Source organism: Agelaius phoeniceus, chromosome 6, assembly GCF_051311805.1.
Source record: "Agelaius phoeniceus isolate bAgePho1 chromosome 6, bAgePho1.hap1, whole genome shotgun sequence".
Classification (NCBI taxonomy): Eukaryota; Metazoa; Chordata; class Aves; order Passeriformes; family Icteridae; genus Agelaius; species Agelaius phoeniceus.
In genome coordinates this window covers 33637967-33657994 of record NC_135270.1, presented here as the reverse complement: position 1 = coordinate 33657994, position 20028 = coordinate 33637967, and the positions used below count along the sequence as shown (strand labels likewise).

Genomic DNA, 20028 nt, shown 5'->3' with positions numbered 1-20028 from the left:
GACTGGCTCTAAGAATAAAGCTCTTTGAAGCCCCTTGACGGCAACTTGCCGACCGGCGGGCGCCCCGCTTCCACGCCGGCGCACCCGGTGCCCGGCCCGGCAGCCGCTGCCCGGCCGCGCCGCTCGGCCCGCTCCGGGGCGGAGGAGGGCGCCTGCCAGCAGCGGGCGGAGGGGTCGGGAAGGGCGAGAGGGAGTGCAGTGGAAGAGGGAGCAGGCCTTACCAAATTGTCCAACTCTGGATTTGACGAAAAAAGTGGCTTTTCGGCGCGGACCTGCAAGAAGAAGGAAAAGCGGCGTGAACTACAGCTGCTGTCTTTACTCCCGTAACCGGATCGCCCGAAAGGGGAAAGTGCCTTTGACAAAACCGGCCGGTACCAAAATCCGGCTGAACGCTCCGGGTCACCGGGCTGCGGAGAGAAGCCCGCTCCGCTCCTGCCGGTCCGGCACTGAGCCGACCGCCGCTCCCACAGGAGCCTTCTCCTGCGGGTCCCTTGCCTGCTTCCCCGCCCGCTCCCTCTGCCTCCAAAACTCGGCCACAGCTACCTTTCCCTATCACCAGGGCAGGAGGGCAAGGCCCGGCAGTCCCAGCCCGGCCGCGTGGAGGGGCTGCCGGCAGGGGGGGAGGTCAGGGCCGGCCGGGCCACCAGGGCGCACCCCCGCCCGCCGGAGAGGGGCGCGGGGGGAAAGGGGGGCTGCCCCTGCCAGCGCCCGGCCGTGCGGGGCGAGGCGCTGAGGGGGCGGCGGGAGCGCTGGTGAGGGTCGGGGGCGGGGGGAGAGGTGCCGGACCTGTTTAGCGAAGACGGCGATGTCCTCGTTGAAGGAGTCGGAGGAGCAGACGTCCCCGCCGGCCACGCCGGGCTCCCGGGGCGTGCAGGTCGCCAGCTCGCACTTCTCAAAGACCAGAGCTAAGAGGGGGAACAACGGGTGCCTACCGGGCGGTGGCACACAAAGAGAGGGGAGGGGGTGGGGGAGAGGGGGAAAGAAGAGCTGTAATCAACAAGTATTTTTTTTCTTTAATGCACGGACATACGGACACGGACACACGGACACAGCCACACTCTTCAGTCTCGCACTAATGCCCCGGGCAGAGCAGTGGAGAACCAGACTTTGAAATAAAAATACTGGTTTTGGTGGTGAGCTGGCTGTTGTTGCTTTGTTTGTTTGGGTTTGGTTTTTTTTTTTTAAATTTTGAAATTGCAATGCCCGAGCCACATTCCCCGTGCAGTCCTCACCGACGAGGACAAAAGTGACCTCTCTAAACGCACAAGGCACCGAACGTGCTCAGCAGCAGCTCAGCTGAGAATGTTACACTTTTGCCACAGCTTAAAATACCGCAAAACCTGGAAGATCCTATCCCTACCCTCCAGCTATGACCTAAAACGAGAGTACAGCTAGGCAAACTGCAAACTACTTAATACGTAATTTTATTTTTCAAGGGGCCTGCTAACAAAAATGTGGTGAAGTTTCCTGGCTTAGGAAGCACACCCAAGTAAAATACCATCTGTCCAGATAAGTGAGCTGGGGAGGGGGTGGAGGAAGAGAGCACTTCGCGAAATATTTTCCCATAGTTGGTGTAGTCAGAAAAAAAAATTATCTGCGTGCTAAGTAGTAAGCATGCATTTGTTTCTTTTCCCCTTTGGTGTCTGATCAAGACCCCACACTCTGTCATAGATGTTACTAGCTCTCCTTTTAGGTTCAGTTAGTATTTTTTCCAAAGGGCACTGAAGGGAATCGGTGTCATTCCCTCCAAGCAAAGCCCTGGTGCAGGCTTGAGAAACCCTTGGGTATGGGTTTCTTTTTCCCCTCTTTCTTTCTTTCTAAAATAGAAAATTTAGCTCATTGCCCCCAATGTATTTATGTCTTCTGTCACTGGGAAGAGCTGTTTGCAAGAAGTGAATCCCTTTTATTTTTACTACCTTCCGCGATGTGAATAGCTCTTTATTTACAAAGTTGGAAGAGTGGTATTATGGCACAGAGAACACCAGAACAACACTTCTCCAACTAAAATCCAGAGCAATAAGAGTCTCTAACTCCTAAGTGGGGCCTTTCCAAGAAATTTAAAAAAACCCCAGGCGTAAGAAAAGAACTCCCCCCCAAAAAACACAAAAGAGGAAAAAACCGAATAAATAAAAAAAGAAAAATGGAAGGACAAGGCAACACCACCTCTCTCCAACCCAGCTTCTGTCCCCAAGAGGTCTGTTTTCCAGCACCCATTTCTCGTGGGTGCTGGCACCTCAGCCGAGTCAGGCTGGGATCGCCCTCGTCCCGAAATCGCCCTTGTCCCGAGATCGCGGGCCACGGCAGTGCCACCGCGCGGGTCTCCCTCCCGAGCGGGCTGCCGGGGGCTGCCCTGCCGCCGCCTTCTCTCCGGACTCTCCGGGCTCCCCCCGCCCCACTCCGCTCCGGGGCCCGGCTGGCCGCTGCCGCCGCGGCCCCGCGGGAGCTCCCGCTGCCCGCCCCGCTCCCGCTCCCGCTCCCGCTCCTGCCCCGGCCGCTCCGCGGGCATCCGCGCTGCGGGGCCGGGCCCTGGCGCCGGGCGGCCCGGCGGCACCTACCCGTAGATCGCATCCTTGTCCCGTTTCAGGGCGTCGTTGACAGCGGAGCCCATGCTGGCCGGCATGACATTGGGGTGCGGGGCGTGGGCGCCGTAGTGCTGTCCGGCGTGGAGCGGCGGCCCATGGTTGAGGTGGTGCACCGGGGGGATCGGCCGGGGGGCGTGGGGGTCCCCGTACATGGACGCCGGCACCCCTACTCCGTCCATCCCGCCGTAGTGGGGCAGCTCATCGTACTGTCAAAAAGCGGGCCGGAAGAGAAGAAAGAAAAAGAAAGAGGAGAAGAGAGAGGGGAATAAAAAAACAAACAAACAACAACAACAAAAGTCAGAAGAGAGTAAAGCACCCGGACAGACACAAACAGAGCAAAACAAAACAAGAACAGCCACAACAGAGAGAGAAATGCTCAAAATGAAATCAACTGGGACTGGGAGCAGGGGCTGGAGGGGCTGAAGGAGGAGTGGGGGTGCGAGAAGAGGTAAAAGGAGAAAGTGTGTTTGCCTGTCTGAGTGTGCGGGGGAAGATGGTCCTCTTCAGCACAGGCAGGAGAAGCCCTAACAAGGAAACAGGGATGAAAAGGAAGGAAACGGAGGAGAGAAACTAGAGTTACTCGGCATTAGAAAAGAAGAAAAAAAAATAAACAAGCAGAATCAAAACCAACTAAATAAATAAATCAACACTAGGAAGGAGAGAGGAAAGGTAAGGTGTATCGGGAGGAGGGAGGTAGATAAAGGGGGAAATAATCTGAAAGTTACCAGAAACATTATTTAGTGGCAATTCCCCTTGTCCTTGTCACAGCCAGAGACACACAAAAAAAAAAAAAAAAAAAAAAAAAAAAAAAAAAAAAAAAAAGCAGCTATATGTGTATACATATATATACATTCGTATATACACAGACACACATATGTATTTCTTAGCCTTTGCTATGCAGCAGCAGTAGCGGCGGCGGCAGCAGCAGCAGCAGCAGCAAGCTTTCCCCTGTGAAACCCGTGCTACTGAGCAGGCAGAGAGCAGGGAATTCGCGCTGCTGGGGAAAAAGCTAGAGAGGAAAAAAGCGTGGAACAATTGCAGAGAGACACACACAGAGAGACACTCATGCACACACACAAAAAGCCAGCGAATAATTTTTGCTGCTATTTTTTAATAGTGGCCGCCATCATCATCAGCAACAGAGGAGAGCAAATCGGACAGGCCCCTCTTAAGAGAGGATTTATATATAGGTAAGTGTTGGAGATTTAAACCTACCCTTTGCGCCATCAGTCTGCGCTCCAATAAACTCCTGGATGTGTCGTATATTTAATATCCCAGTCCAGCAAAGAAAGTGATTTAGAGTGAAGAAGATTCCTTTTTTTTTGCAACCCACTTATAGACTTCTCCTATCCTCCAATATGGGTAAATAATAGTAATAACAACAACAATAACAACAACAATATATAAAAAACAGTCAAGAACCACGATGAGTTTCTGTTTTCTTCTTTTTTTCTGTCTCTTTCTCTTTCCTTTTTCTGTCTCTCTTTTTCTTTTTTTCTTTCTCTACGCAAAAAAAAAAAAAAAAAAAAAAAAAAAAAAAAAAAAAAAAAATTTGTCAAGCCCCCAAACTGAAGGTTACGATCGGCCCGTCAGCAACCCACATGTAACCAAACTGTCGTGTCTCATGGCTTTTTGCCACTCCAGCTGTCAATCAAAGCCAGGGAATGTCAAGGTAGTGAATGAATGATGGTTGATGATGATGAAGAAGAGAGGAGGAATCTTTTTAACCCCGGTTTCTTCTTCCAGTAACTCCGTGCTCGGGTTTTGCCTTTTAGGATCGCTTATAGGGTTGTTGGTTTTGGTTTTGTTTTGTTTTTTTCAAAGTACTTGTGAAGGGGGGTGGGGAAAGATGCGAAGAAAAATTGAATAGTTTGCAAAGCCCGGACTTCCCCCTCTCTCCTTTTTTTTTTTTTTTTTCCTCCCGGCAGGTATTTTGTCTCCCTCTCTCCCTCACTCCCTGGGATGAGTGAGTGTCAGTAAGTGTTGGCAGGTTGGCTGCCGGCTGCCTTATAGAAGAGGCTCAGTTTTGCGGCGCTGATCGGCGGGAGAATGAAGTGACGGAACCCGGAAGTAGTGGTGGCCATAGCCAGTCCTGCAGCGCGGCGGCGGCGGCGGCGGGGAGCGGCGGCGGGGAGCGGCGGCGGCGGGGAGCGGCGGGGCGCGGCGGCGGGCGCGGGCGCGGGGCGGCGGGGCGCCCCAGCCGGCGGAGCGCCGGGGATGCGCAGCGCGGCGGCGGGGCGGCCGCGGCGCCGCGCGGGGGGAGCCGCGCAGCAGCCCCTGCCCCGAGCGAAGCACGGCGTGTAGGAAGGAGCGAGCGAGCGAGCGTGCGAGCGAGAGGGAGGGAGGGAGGGAGCGAGGGAGGGAGGAGGGAGGGAGGGAGCGAGGGAGGGAGGCAGGGGAGGAAGGACAGGGAGAGTGCGTGTGTGCGAGAGGGGGGAGAGGCAGGGGAAACTGCAGAGAGCGAGAAGAAAAGTGCGGTAGAAGCCCGGCCCCGGGTCGGTTTGCGCTAGATTATTTGAGCAACCAAATACCTTCCGATTACCCGCGGCGTGGGGCGTCTGGCGGCGCGCGGGGCCGCTGGCTCGGGTCGGCGGCTCCGGCCGCTGCCGCGCGCGGTGCGCGAGCCCCGGGCACCGGGAGCTACAGCGCGCGGGGGGGGCGCGCGGAGCCGGTGCGGCCCCGGGCGCGGGGAGGCTGCTCCGGGCCCGCGCGCCCGGCCCCGCCGGCGCGCCGCAACGCCGGCCGCGCCGCTGCCCCCGGAGCGCTCATTGTGCTCCGCTAAAAATTAATGAATTTTCCGGGGCATGGAGAGAGCGCCTCGTGCAAACCGCGTTGGGCACCGCTCTTCATTAAGTGATCGCTGCTATCAAACACGCTCTGGATGTCTTGAAGGGGAGGGGGGGCGGGGAGAGGCGGAGGGAAGAGGGGGAAATCCCTTTTAGTTTTGCGATTAGGCTGCCAGGCTTTGTAAAGGGCTTAAAAACAAAGTCTTGCTCAGTCTTTTGTAGGAGAGATCCAGATGTTATGTAGATTTCTGTTTGCGTGTTCGTTTTGAGCGGATCCGGCGGCGAGCGCAGTATTTACGTGTGTGTGTTGCTGGACTTTACCGTTTATCGACGTTGCGCTTGTGGAATGTATGCTGGAGTATTAGCTCGGTAATACCTTCTAATGGTAGTGCTAATTACAGTGGGGTTATTTAGCAAATTAAGTGAGATGATGCATCCCCCCCCCCCCCACCGCTGAGTACCGAATGAACTTTTCCGAACACACAGGCACACACACACACACACGCGCGCGCGTTAATTTTGGTGCGTTTCTCTCGCCCAATCACTTCGCTGAAGCTACACCATGCCTTACCTCAGAGCAGTCAATTACCAAAGCTACCCGGGATCATCAATCATGGGGGATGCTTGAAGTTTAGGGGAGGAGCGATGGTCAAACTATCGATTGCTGCAGTTTTGTCCTCCCCAACCCCCCACCCTCGTTCACGGTCCCCTGCACATAAAATCTAAAACAGACTATCCCGTTAATAGTGGAATTTATCAATGATTATGTACCCGTTTGTGAATGTGGCCTCGTACATAGATGGCTTTTGAAAATACACGGCAGAAAATATATTATTCCGTTAGAGTTTGGTTTGCTTTGCTTTTCGTGGTGATGACGATGCTTTTCAGAGTTTGGTTTTTTTTTTTTTTTTTTAACTTTTAGAAAATGACTCAAGGGGTAGTTATAGATATTTGGCCTGATTTTAATAGGCGAAGGGAATGAGCTCCAGAGGTCAATAAACCCCTCCAAAATGATGAATGATTGAGTACCTGTGATGATGATAGTGATTACCGGAGCAATTAAACAGTTTGATTAAATGAGCCATCATAACAATGATGTCTGCGGGAAATCAGCCCTCACGTATAAAGAAAGATAGTGTGGAGAGCTGACAAACGCCAGTGGGCATTCCTGCATGTTCCGCTAGCGCCAAGCCCTGCAGAGCAGGGCTGTATTTACAAATATGAAGGGAATACGGAGAAAAGTCCGTCTCCTACTTATAGCCAGAGTTGCATCCTGCTTAAAACCCGCCAGAAGCCGGAGAGCAGACACGGGGTTTTCTTTTTCCTAGAGGATCTCCTCCAAGATTAAAGCTAGTCCTAAGAGCAACCGAATTGCTGTGACTGACTTTCACGGGACTGTAAAGAGAGGTGAGTAGAAGAGCCCTTAGTATGTAGATCTCTTTCAAGCAGTGGTTAAGTCAATTCATTTCACAGGGAAAAAGCCAGTCTTCTTGTGCAGTATTTTATACTCTGTCGTATAAATCGGTAACGTAATTCAAGATATTCATGGTAATGAATGCTTGGCTAATCCTTTGGGTGCGCGGAGACCTACAGAGCAGTAGGTTATGCAAATCCTTTCCTACTTTTACAGCTGTAGTTTTCTAGCAGATTTTTTTTTAAGAGATCTAGTCATCGGTGAATGCTATTTGGGTTTTTTTTTCCCTTCTTTCTTCCCCCTCCCTTCCCCCCCCCCCCCCCCCGCCCCGTGCCCCAAAGATGCCAGATTTCTCAACTTGCATGGAATCATTTGCTTGTGATGCAGCCAGCTTAGAAGACGTGGTTCAAATATTTGTAGCTTCCAAGCTTGTTTTTTAACCGTGGCAGTGCAAACCCAGAGCCTTGTCTCTTGAGATACACAAATGTGCCTCTTTTGAAATAGTTTCAGTATCACCAAAGAAGAGGTCTTTCCTTATAAACTGTCTGTGCAAAAGTAATCTGGCTACATTTAAGGCTCCATGCATTTTTTTAGACCTCAGGCTGTAAGAGAAGTTCATCAATTTTCTTCTCAAAAAAAGTTAAATTACTTGGCTCCCACAGAAGAAATTATTTTATTGCTTAGAATATAATTTTATACCACTTTTTTTTTTTTTGCTAATTCTATTTTTCACAGAAGTCTCTATAGATCTCAGCTGCCCTGACTAAGAAATTCTGAGAAAACAGACTAAAAGCAAAGCTGAAAAAAAGCAGCCAAAGACTTGTGCAGTGTTCAGTGCTGCTCCTTTCAATTGTTTAATTTTTTTCCCCCTCCTAAACTAATTAACCCCCTGCATTGTCTTGCCCTGCTGTGCATGTTTGTAATCTGGGACAGGGACCAACTTTTAAAAATTATTTTAACTTGATAGAAAGTGAAATTTCATATAGTAAATGAAGATCTTTCATGTTCCTCCTATGTCTTTTTTTTTTTTGCACGTGAAAAGAGCGAAGCCTTTTTCCTCATCACTATCCCAGTGGATTAAAGCACACAGAGAAGGTGGTTTATAAAGCGCTACAGTTTAGCCATTAAAAAGGGATCTCAATTTAGCGCCCTTAAGTGAATGTACTCATGTATTAACAAAGATGCTGTTGGGAACTCGGAGGAAAATGGGATACGTGCATGCAGAGGGTGAGGGCTTTCACATACTGAGGTGATTTTTTTATTTAACCCCCCCCCCCCCTCAACTAGTGACATTTCTTTTTTTAAAAAAAAAGTAATTCGGGAAAATTAAAATGGCTAATTTCCATTTCTCCTGCATCACTTTCAGAGCGAGGGCTGTTTTCAGGAAAAGTGTGGGATAGATACGAGTCGGGGTGGTGCCTGGGGTTTTTTCTTTTTTTTCTTTTCTTTTCTTTTTTTTTTTTTTTTTTTTTTTTGATAGATCGGCTCAAAAGTCCAAAGAGAAATGAGGTGTCCGGTATGGAAGTGCATCTCAGTCAACCGCCAGCTCCTTTTGCCGAGGCTGGAAATGGTTTTAACAGGCGGTAAAATTTCATCTTGTGGTGTCAAATTGGGGTCAGTTTGGGGTTAGCGCTCTCAGTGTCCGAGCAGGAGCTGTCCAGCTGTGTGGGGATTCATTAAGGGCAAAAGATCCGTTTCAAGAAAAACAATACAAAGACAATCAGAGGGCTAAAGATCCTCTTCAAATCGCATTTTACAAGTGCACCAGAACAAATATGGATGCTGAAACCTATTCCCTTCAAACTCCCAAATCGGCTTCTTAGCCCTCGGAGGGAGCGAGAGAGAAAATCCTCTAAAAGTTAAGAAGAGTCTGTTTTCAATCAGCCTTCCCGAAGTGTGGCATCTTAGTCCTTTGCTGGCTTTGAGACATGCCTCTCTTGCTTGCTCGTTACATCTCTCCCTCCCTCCCTCTCTCTCTCTCTTTTTCCACAGCCTTGCAAAAGCGGATGGCACAACAGGTAATATTTCAGATTTCAAGAATAAATCCCACCGGAGACCTTAAACCGCTGTTTTGCACGCGCGTGTGCTCCTATCACAAGATTTAATGCAAATAGAAAATTTTTAGGGGGAAACAAGCCATGCTTGCACGAAATCCTATTGTACCCTGTAGGAAATTTTGAGCTCTCCTTGTAGGTGATCCTCCGGTCCGATGGGTAATTTAGGCTAGATTTACTTTCCGGTTCTTAGCACTTGTGGAAAGCACCTATTGCTAATCTGGTTTATTAAATTCGCATGGTTTAAATCCTCTTAACGTCCCTACATCTGTTAGGACAATTGACGCCTTGCTACAGGGACAAATAACTTGAACCTTAATCTTGTTTGTAACTTTATTCAATGTTTGTTTGTTTGTGTGCTGAGTTCAAGTATTTTGGAGGATGCCATTGTGTTCGGTAACACGTAGACTGCATTTGAAAGCAAAACTCCTCTTAGACGGGTCAAGGATATCATGGAACACAGCGAAAAATTTAGCATATTCGAACTGGCTTTTTATCTCGAACTATCATTCTAGGCAATGTGTCATAATAAATGAAGAAAGCAATCTGCCTGATAAAATATGGACGCGGGACACCACCGTGACACCGTAGTGAAATTCACGTGAATTTTACTTTTTGTTTTGCTTGCAAGATGAAGCGTGGAGTTTAAATAGTACTTTTTTCTTTTTATAATCAGGATTGTGCCACAGTTAAATTCCTACCCCCAAACCCGCTCTTTACCACACTCTCCTTTGCCCTTACGGTTGTTTTTTACAACTTCAGTCACTTTTTATTCGTCTCAGCACTCTTTGATTCGCCTCCGACTTCCCGCAGCTGCAAGACTTTCGAGGTCCCATCTCGGGTGCCCCTGTGAAATCATGCACGTTTTAGCTCCTGCAGATCACTGGGTTCATTTAGCTCCTCACCCTGATCCCCCGGGCTGCCAGCGGTGTACTTCGCTTTTCAGTAACGTATTTGTCGAAAATCTTTCTTGTCCTGAAAGTCAATGGTAGCCCATCACGGTGAACTTTTCTTGACCTCGACTGTGGTATGACTGAGATCTTTGGGAGCTGGATTAGGAGGAGGTTCATTTACTTACCTGTTACTTCGCTTTTTACTCCTTGTCCCACCCCTCCTCCTTTTTCTTTTTCTTTTTTTTTTTTTTTTTTTTTAGGGGGAAAACCCCGACCCCGCAGGAGCCAGGGCCGATCCGGGCTGGCGCTGCCGTGCGGAGCGCGGTGTGCCCCGCTGCCCGGGGCCGAGCGCGGCGCTGCCCCGGCGGCGCTGCCATCCATCAGCGGCCCTCTAGCGCTATCTGGCGGGGCTCCAGCCCCAGCCCGAGCCGCCGGGGCCGGGCACGGGGCTCGCTCCCGCCGCGGAGCTCAGCGGCTCCCGCGGGAGGCTGGCGAGGCCCAGTCCCGGGTTCCATCCCTGGAGGGCCAAACCCGCCGTGGGAAGGGGCAGAGAGATGAACCCCTTCGCGTTTGTGCGGCTTATGTCACGCGGGTGGGTGCGAAGCGCTAAAGTTAGGGAAGAGATGGGATTTTTTAAATTTTTTTAAAAAATTATGTTATTTAGGCTGCAATGTTTGTAAAAGTGGGATGTTTGTAAAAGTGGAGACCATAAACAGTAGTCGTGTATTTCCACCAGAAAGGAAAAAAAAAGAAAGAAAAAAAGAAAACAACCACAAACCTGTCAGGGTTTCCCACTAATACTGTTTGCACTGGGTAGTCAAAAATCTAGTTTGCAATTGTTCGAAGAATCCTGAAGTATGAAAAAAATTTAATCTTTCCATTATAACATGGTAACCAAAAGGACAGTTAGGGCAAAGTAAATGGCTTTAGGGTGATATCAGAGAATCCGCAAAGGCTTCAAACTCTGCTCAGAGCTCTGCTCTAGCTCACTCAAAATATCCCCTTTTGTTCTCCAGCTGCCTATAAAACTCCAGAAGAGGAGCGCTCTCATTTTTACACTGGAGTTCTCGGTCCAGAGAGAACAATATACTGCTACCTCTTTTGAAATGATCCGGAGACTCTCACAACACACAGGCAATCAGTCGAAGCACGAATTTCCTTTTTTTTTTTTTTTCAAGACCTGCTCGGGCCATTGTTTGAAGTGGGATTCAGTGCAGAGCCCAAAGAGAAAAGGAAAAAAAAATCCTGAGAGCCCGGTTTAGTATTGCACAGAGAGAGAGCTGACAAAATATTATAGCGTGTTTCCTAGAAGTACATGGTGAGAGCCGGCGGTGTGTTCCCGAAAAGAGGTTGCTTTTTATTCCCACCACCACCCCCCTCAAGATTGTGATCGTCTTTGTATGTCTTTCTTTTGATCCCACAAAGAGAATGCAATACACATATATGTGTTTGCTCTCCATACAAGAAATGCCATACAATGGAATATGTGGCCGGTTAGTCCTCATAATGCTTAGTTTTGCTATAATTAATTGAAAACAGTTATTAGGTCGTCATTGGCAATAGCGTAAATAATTGCAGCAGATTTTTACTTAAAATTGACCGGTCATAGAGTGATAGATCGATTCGAGGTATAAAAATGATGTATCAAAACATCAATGTCGATTATTTGAAATATTGTAGTCGAATCTTTTTATTGCTTCATCGGTTAAGTGTCTGAAAGTGCTGTGTTCCAACATATATTTATGTTGTCAATACTGTCAAAACTGTCAGTTTTATTACAGTGGATTTGTAATACATTTCGGATTTGCTCATTTACATAAAATGTCCACCTCAGATACCCCTCCTTTTCTCCATCTCTGGAAATCTGTGTCAGTTTAATGAAAGGATTCAAGACTCATACCTGAAGAGGGGAAAAAAAAAAAAGGAGAAAAAGGAAAGGAGAAAAAAAAAGAAAAAAAAAAAAGGAGGTGTTGCTCCATTATGTCCAATTTTAACATCCGTTTGGAAAGCTTGGGCTATTTCTGACTCGCCAAAAGAGGGAATTCCTCCCCCGTTCCCCCTCCCTCCCCCAGCCCCGCTTATTTCCCTAGTAGAATTTAAACACTTTCCTACTCTCACACCTAGATTAAACCCTCCAGGAGAATTGGGAAATTGTACAGGGTTACAGCGATGAGCCAAAGCACACCTGTGAATGCCACAACCTTCCCAAAGAGAGCAACAACCCCCCGAACCACGCACACACGCGCAGGGGTTTGAATCCTGCTAGAAAGAAGGAGACAAAAGGAGCAATAAATACAAAAGGAGCAATAAATGTGTGATCCTTTCCTAACGGTTTGGAGCCCAAAGGAAAAAAACAAACTGTAAGCAGTGTTGGGCATTTGATGCCCCCTGCCCCTATTTTATCAGGGTCTGATCGATGTGATTATTCCCTTTAACTGCAAGCAGTGATTTTTTATTAGCATGATCTCAGGCAACTCTCTAATTTTCTCCAAGAGCCCAGCTGAGGGATAGAGAAACTCAGGAATAAATAAATAAGTCCATTTGCACAATAAACTCTTCGATACAACAATGAAATGAAATTAGGCAAGTAACTTTACCTCCCACCCCTTTCCGAGGATGAGTGTGTTTAAAGGTGTTGGTGAGATGGACCTGAGGGGTATGTGGGTTGGTTTCTTTCCCCTTCCCCCTTCCCGCAAACCACCCCCCCCCCCCCCGCCTTCCCCCCGGGATATCTGTGTTTAAATAGATGCTGAAGAGATTTCTGAGTTCACGGGAAAGAAGGAAGGTTAGTTAAGGGAATGGCAGCGCGCCTGGCAGGTATTTTAATGACTGTCCCTTCCTTTGAACACTTTCAATTTCTCTGCTTCTTGTACAGAATATGTTTCCCAAACCAAGTATGATTTCTGTTGTAACTCTCGTGTGTGATTGTGATCCCTTCTGAGGTAAATTGAGAAGTACGCTGCGCAAAAGGAGGAAATCGCCCCTGGGGTGCTTTGTTTACTTTGGTTTGTAAAATCCTGCTAGGAGATGGTTTCCTCAGTGTGTGGCAAGTGTTTCTTCAAGAAATTCATCAGCCCTTCTACAATTACTTCGAGCTCCGAGGGAAGAAAGCTGCCATCACTTTCTCACATCCCAAGGTGTTGCATGGGGGAGAGAAGAAAAGGCTGGAGCATTTAATTATAATGGGGAGGGGGGGTGGGGAGAGCGGAGGCTGCAGAAAGCCGTCCCAAGCCTGTACCTGGAAAAGAAAAACCTGCGAGGGTGTACTTGGAAAGCGTGTGCCATTTAGACATGGGGAAAAGTACCCCGTCTTGTGCAGTAATTAGTCTGAACAATAAACATAATTGGAACAAAATCAGTTGGAAGTTTCTGCGTTTTTAATTACGTTTCATTTTGTGGTAAGCCGTAAAATTATGAATGCCTCTCAATTAAACACTATCCACTTGTAAAGCATTTAACAACAATTATTCCTTAATCAGTTGGAATGTTAGCCACAAATGACGCTGTTAAACATCAAAGGGACGCCTTAGACGTTACCTTTTAGTCATAAGTAAGAGGATTAATTTCTATAATTAGAGGGGATAAATATGTGCATAAATAAATCTAATTTTTTTACAAGTTCTCATCCTGTCTGGGAGAGGCGAGGATCTTTGACACTGCTCGCACTCCCAGCTTTCCCTGGTCGGAGGGGACCCGGGAGCAGCGAGGTGAGAAGAGCCCTGCGGGGAGCCCCGACCCTGCGCGCCGCTCCTCGGGCGCCGGCCCCGGCCCCGGCCCCCGCTGCCGCACCAGGGCTGGGGCTGGGGCTGGCCTGGGGTTCGCGCCCACCTCGGACAAGGGGCTTCGGGGCAATTTACTTCCCTACTCGGCTTTTATTTACCTGGGGTTTTTTGGGATTTTTTTTTACGGCACCTGTGGTCTACCTGGCGGTTCATTTCCCTCGGGGACAATTTGCTGTCCCCAAACGAAGCTCGAGATTTGAGTCGAATACCGCAAATAAAATTAGCATGACCTTGATTACACCCCGTATGAATATCTCATTTACCTAATGACTTTATGTCACGTACGCAGAGGGTCAATTTCCTTTTAACCTTTCCCATTGCTGCAGTAAGCATTCTTTTATAATCAATGGCTGTTTGAATAATCAATTCGCATTTTATGATCCCTGACAAACTCAATATACGTGTGCCTGTTTTCAGCAAAGCAGCCGGCCCCGCTCCGCGCCGCTTTCACGTCCGAAGAGTTCGCGGCGGGGTTTCCCGGCTCCCCGGGGAGCCGCCCGGGCCGCTGCGGGCTGCGCGGGGCTCCGCGGGCGCGGCGCTGCTCCGGGCCCGCTCCGCGCCGCGCCCGCCCCGCGCAGCCCCCGCCGCCGCCCCGGGAAGACGCGCCCCGGCACAAAGGCGGCGGCCAGCATCCCCCCGCACCGCCTTGGCGCTGGCAATTCCGCGCGTTTTCCCGCTAGCTCAACCCGAAATGTGCGGCCTTCCCGCCTTCTGCCTCGTTCTCCTTCTTAGGAATGTGCACAGCAAAGAGCCCGTCTCCCGGGACAGTTCCCCCTTTTTTTGTCTTTGCTGGGACCACCAGCCGTGGTTTCCCCGCTCTGCAGCCAAGGGCAGGCGGCCGCCCTGCAGCCCGACCTCCTTGGCCACTGCTGAGAGGAGCCAGGTGTCCTCGGCCACGTCGGCACCTGTGAAACCTCGAATGAGTCCTTGCCTCAGCCTCACTGTACCGCTGACGTTCGAAAGCCTCCCTCACTCCACCAGCCCTCTTTTATTGCCTCTCAGGCACCTCCAAACCCTGCGCAGGGAAAGTTGTCCCAGAAGCCAACCTGCAAGCACAACTAAAGTGCAGAAGTGTATGCGGAGAGGAGGGGGGTTGGGGCAAGCTGAACTTTGCAAATGTTTTTTCTATAAGTAGCTCACGTTTGCTGTGATCTATGGTGTGAGTTGGGAACTGAGACTTATTGCAACCCCGTTCCCTCTATTGGATAATTAATGCTGATTCATAGCAGGTTCTACCTAGGAAAGTGTGTTTCGTTTTTCTCTGCAGGGTCCATGGTTCTTTGGTATGTTGTTATTCCCTGAAAGGTAATTGCACTTGATATTCTCTCGGGGAAGGCTCATTAGCCAAGGGCAGGGTGGCGTTGCCAATCTCAGTCTCTTTCAACAATTCAATGCAAACATTTGCCCCAGAGGTTCAGTACAACACTCCCAGCTCACAAAACAGTTCTTGGGTACAACATTTCTCTTAAAAAGCCTTAGGTATATATATATATTTTCCACCCAAGCAGGAAGAACTTTAGTTTAGGGGGTTTTAGATTAACCCTTCATTGTAAGTGGTCAAAGATACACAAGAAGATTAGACATGTTGCCTTGGATTGCAGGACTTTGCCCTTCCTTTTATAAATAACCGAGACACAACCCTGGATGAAACAGTAGAAAAGGTCCAACATCTCACACTCCTCTGTATTCAGTCCCTTGCGCTCTCTTAACATTTACAAAATGCATGTCGGAAACACTTTTCCACTGCCCACCATTACAGACCTATATTCGACTTCTTTCTCACCCATGTCTGCTGTCATCTCTAGCTCCTTTCATCTCTCCTGCTAAATTAATTACCTCACTAATGGAAGGCAATGAAACTCAGGTATAAGGTAAGTTAGGGAATATAGAGTCGTTAATACATACAATTTTATGAAGCTGAATCCTCCACGATTGTTCTAATTTTATTTTTTTTCCTCTGTTGCTCATAATTTTGAAAATCTTCTTCTTCCATTTGAGATTTGTCAGTCTGAGCAGGATGATTCACAGTAACACTGCAGAGAAGATCCCATTCTCACAGAAGAAAATAGTCCCCACTGGAAAATAAAGAGAAAACAGAAGGACAACATCTAGACTTAACAAGTTCTCAGACATCACTGTGTGTTCCATGTTAGAATAAAAGGATCTAGGAATTTTTATTTATGGTGAATTAGATGGGATATTCTCCTTGGTAATGGTGTTAAAGGGCAGAGACTACTCTGAATTCCAAATATTAGGCTCTGTTCCTAAAATGTATATCTATCTTACTGTGTTTACATACTTCTACTCACCATGATTTTCCTATCACCATTAGGAAAAGAGCAAAACTCATCTATGCTGAATCACCACTGACTTTAATGTCAGTATATTAGAAAGGAAATTGTCCTACACTGTGACAATACAGCAAACAGCTCTAAAAGACAAGACACATGTCACCAGTTTTAATCCTCACTGACCAGAAGGGCAGCTGGTCATTCCATACACCTCACCTATTAAGGGGACCACAAGTTCATAGAAAAACACTGCAGTGCTGAGAATCTCTGTCAATATTTTCCATGCTGACAGTCTTCAGTGTGAAGTCTAAACCTGTCCCAAAGTCCCATTGACTGAAGGAGAACATGGATGGAGGATACAAGACAGGATTCTGCAAAGTAGTTCTGCAGGAAGCCAAATCTGCAGGTGTGAAGTACTCAACTTGCCAGCTCACAATGATAGTAAATGTGGACAGTCCAGTTCCACCCTTCCAGTAAACCCTCAGTACAAGAAAACATCAGTCCTTTAATTCATACTTTGGTGATTCACAGTCAGGGCTTCTGTTTGACACTTTAAGTATCTTTCATGTCATGGTGGCACATTCTGCTTTTTCGAAAGCATTTTTCAAGATGAACTGGCTTTTCAGTGATGAAACATGATCAAGTTAATGTACTAATAGATTTCATTTTTAAAGTACATGCTAAATTTAAAACTTGTCTCATGCATTTATAAACCATCACTAATAGTTCTATTGATCAATGATATAAATAGCTCCACCAGAAGCTTTTCTTTGATGTAGACAAACATAAACAGCATTGAAAAAATAGCACACAAGTGATTGTTCTGTATTCTTACCTTTAGGCTATATTATGATCACAATAAGACATATCTAGGCATGTGTCATACTGGATAATACTATTTCTTCAGTGTTTCAGGGCACACAGCTACCTTGGACTTCACAACAGCTGAGACTTGTCATTTAAAAGCATGGCAGAAAAAAACCAAAACTCTACTGATATGTAATTATTAACCCATATGTTGAGTTTATTTAAGAATTGCTTCACATTAAATACTCAGATCCTTTTATTTCTATTATTCACGTGCCAAGCTAAAAATAAACATTTGAAATATTTTTCTCTTTTATGGAAGAGATGATGAAACTATTCATTTGAAATGAACCCTTGGACGAATGCAGCTATATTTTCTGGGCTCAGATCTCTTATTCCCAGTTGAAAACCTCACATCACATGAAGGATTTTTGCTTCATTTTACTTCAAAACGTTGACCAAGTAAAGCTTAGGCAAACAGTTTTCAGTAATTCACAATATATTCATTTGGGCTTTTAATTTCATTACTCTTGATGTGTTACTGATCACCTATCACACTTGCTCTATTTCCCAAAAGGTTGTTTGAAATTATTTAGGAGACTAAATGAATAAAAAAGTGCCCAAGAAATAGTCCTGTCTGTGTTTGCATACTTTAGTTATGTGCAAGTATTAATTGACAGCCGGATCCTGCTTCCTTTCCACTAGAAGCAGGATTTGGCCCACAAAGGAAATGCATTCATCTAATATTTGTTCAGAGAAAAATCCTGCTTGCTCTAATGTTCACATATATGGTCACAACCATGATCAAAACAGGAGCCATCTGAACCCCCTACAGCTGCTTTGCAACTAGGGTTGCAGCATGAACCCAGGAACAACCACTTTTGCCACTGTAGGTTGACTTCAGCTTTCAAACGTTATGGAAAATCCCTTGACTTTCTTCCCCCTGCTCTTGGTTAAACTTCATATCACTTTCCCTGGCAAATGGCTTTTGATAATTAAGATCATATTTTTTGATGCATAAGCAAATTTCTTTTTGTTGTTTTTTTCCAGACTTGATTCATTGAAGAAAATCTAGCAAAATTCTTAGAATTTGAGAGAGTCACTGCTCTCATGACACAATCCTCCATAAATGGGAAAAAACCCATACAATATCTCGACCCAGCTCTCCTCAGGCACCTAACAGCTTAACAGACTTTTTTTAGATATACAAGCATGAAAATAATGGGATTTGTTTACCCACTGTGCTGCAATCAGTATACTTGTTAGGTGGAGTTTTTCCTGGGAAGGAGCATACTATTGTACCATATTCTTAAGTTGGGGATTTATTCTACTGGATTTACCACAAAAAATAAGTAAAATGAATTTTTTTTCCTCTGATAAAAAAGTGTTTTAAGTCAGAGGAACAACTTAATTTTCACTTGGATTTGGAGATACCAATTGTCCTAGAATTTGAAATACTAGGATGAGACAGTTAATCCTGGTATTTCTTTCCAAATAAAATACTAAATAATGCCATTGCAATTTCAATGAAACATGCTAAATTGTCTTGATGTGAACACACAGACAAAGAAAAAACAGTCAAAATAACACATAGACCTCTTTCTCTTCACTTAAGCTGGAGAAACTCTAGGGAAGTTAATAGAGTTGCAGTGATATAAGACTGTAGTAAGGTGAGAATTACACAACTTGTGTTTAACTTGATGCTATTACTTTAAAAACAGAGTTTACTTCACTAAATAACCTGAAAATAAACACAAAACAAAGGGCAAACGAGACAAATTATAAGTAAGCATGCATGCAAAAAAGGTAAGTGCAAATTAGATTTGAATATTCATGAGTCACAAATCATTGACAGTTTGAAATAATGCAAAGCAGCTTTATAAATGAGGTTAAGGCAAGGGACATCAAAGAAAGGCATTGCTAAATCAATAGCAATTTGATTGTACATATACTTGTAAATTGTGGTTACAGTTTTTGTGACATAGGAGAAAAATACTGCACATGTAGTGAGAAAGGGACACATAAATATTCTTTTTGAATGTGCTATTTTTTTGCAATTCAGCATTTACTTGGAGGCCTGGTGTGTATAAAGTGACCAGATATCATTTCTTAATTTTTTTTCCCCAGGAGAATTATAGTTTCCATTGAGTATCCAATCTCCTGTGTTGTGTTGCTTAGTATGACAAAAATTCAGTTGTCAACAATACTGCAAAATAGAATAATTACTCACTTCATTTGGCTTCAGTAGAAGGATCACCTGCTAATGAAAATCCTGTCATAAAATCATAGTCAGTGGAGATTATCTACTTCTTTCAGAGAATTTAGCTCTCAAAAGTGGGAATCAGATAAGCTGCAAGTCTCACAGCAAATTGCTGGAGCACAGGGGTTTAAAAGAATGATCACTTGAAGGATGGCCAGCCTGACTGTTTATCTCAGAGCTTCTTAATTTTTCTGTCTGTAAGCATCAATAAAGTATTGGGTCTCCTGTCTTATTTGTGAGCTCTGTGGATATTTGAAATTGAATGGTTTCAAATGTTGATAAGAATACAGAACCAAAAGGCAAAACTGCCAGAAGTAATCTGCCCATTTAAAATTTCTCCAGGGTGCTTCTTTTTCCTAAGGGTTTATATTTTGATTGCTTAACACTCACTCTAATATAGTAACTGATTCCCTTTCTTCAATGACTTTTACATCCCATGTGCCAGCCTTACTCTCTGGCATGACAGATGAAGCTCCGCCGGGTCAGGTGAAGCTAAATATATACATTTACCAATACTGACAGGGAAATCAAGAAGGGATATCCATTTGGAAATGGCATAGGCTACTCTGGTTCTATAAGAAGCAGCACATGACTTCTTGCAGTGCTGCCTTTAAAACCATCCACTCACTTGAATGAAGCTGGCAATTAACTCTTGTCAAAACACTGTAAAAGGAAAAAAACAGATGTCGAATAACTTAGGAAAGGGATAACCTTATGTCCTGCCCAATCCCCTACATGAGCTTGTCAGAAGATAATGTATCTCTCATGCCATCACAATATCAAAAGATACCTGTATGTGCCATGCTTGAATTCAGAGAGCTTTCTGCAATACATTCTTTACATCTGTGTATATCTCAGCATGAATAAACAATAGATAAGTTAGAAAGAGTAACTCAGGAATGTAAAAGACTCAATTGCTTTTTCAGGAACATTTCCTTCAACTTTCCCAATCTGTGCAGAGACAAATTAATCTCCTCTTAGCAAAAGTGAAAGGGAAAGTTACCTCTTGGTCTTAGCAGAGATCTTGAAATCAAGTCCTAGATTTCCTTCTGGCTCCGTCACTGTGACTGGCCACGTTTATCAGAGGTGAATTATATGTATCCCTCCATGCCTACAAAAGAAAGCTCACAATAAATTTCTTTGTGGTTCCGTGACATGG

General features: G+C 46.1%; 2 protein-coding genes across 5 annotated transcripts in view; one reads left to right on the top strand and one right to left on the bottom strand.

Moving 5' to 3' along the window:
• Nucleotides 1-5254, bottom strand: part of MEIS2 (Meis homeobox 2) — a 174108-nt gene extending 168854 nt beyond the window's left edge. For 2 of the 4 annotated variants that reach the window (XM_054634026.2, XM_054634024.2), the window contains exons 1-5: nucleotides 5114-5248; nucleotides 3798-4085; nucleotides 2556-2788; nucleotides 787-928; nucleotides 222-272 (exon numbers count right to left, since the gene is read on the bottom strand). In XM_054634026.2, coding sequence (XP_054490001.1) covers nucleotides 222-272; nucleotides 787-928; nucleotides 2556-2788; nucleotides 3798-3809 — 438 coding nt within the window. In that variant the 5' untranslated portion in view covers nucleotides 3810-4085; nucleotides 5114-5248. Of the gene's footprint in view, nucleotides 1-221; nucleotides 273-786; nucleotides 929-2555; nucleotides 2789-3307; nucleotides 3410-3797; nucleotides 4086-5113 lie in introns of those variants that run through there. The other 2 variants (XM_077180374.1, XM_054634025.2) reach the window with 2 other exon arrangements.
• On the top strand, nucleotides 3941-13087 carry LOC143694391 (uncharacterized). Its single transcript, XM_077180559.1, has 5 exons — nucleotides 3941-3944; nucleotides 4554-4882; nucleotides 6697-6775; nucleotides 8775-8800; nucleotides 10746-13087. The coding sequence occupies exons 1-5, from the start codon at nucleotides 3941-3943 to the stop codon at nucleotides 10989-10991; spliced, it is 684 nt and encodes a 227-aa protein (XP_077036674.1). The 3' UTR covers nucleotides 10992-13087.
• Nucleotides 13088-20028: the final 6941 nt, after the last annotated feature.

Excerpts from the sequence above, each read along its gene's own strand:
- LOC143694391 (XM_077180559.1), top strand. Across the intron at positions 4,883-6,696 it reads CCCCGAGCGAAGCACGGCGT|AGGATCTCCTCCAAGATTAA; the intron begins GTAGGAAGGAGC and ends TCTTTTTCCTAG. Across the intron at positions 6,776-8,774 it reads TCACGGGACTGTAAAGAGAG|CCTTGCAAAAGCGGATGGCA; the intron begins GTGAGTAGAAGA and ends CTTTTTCCACAG.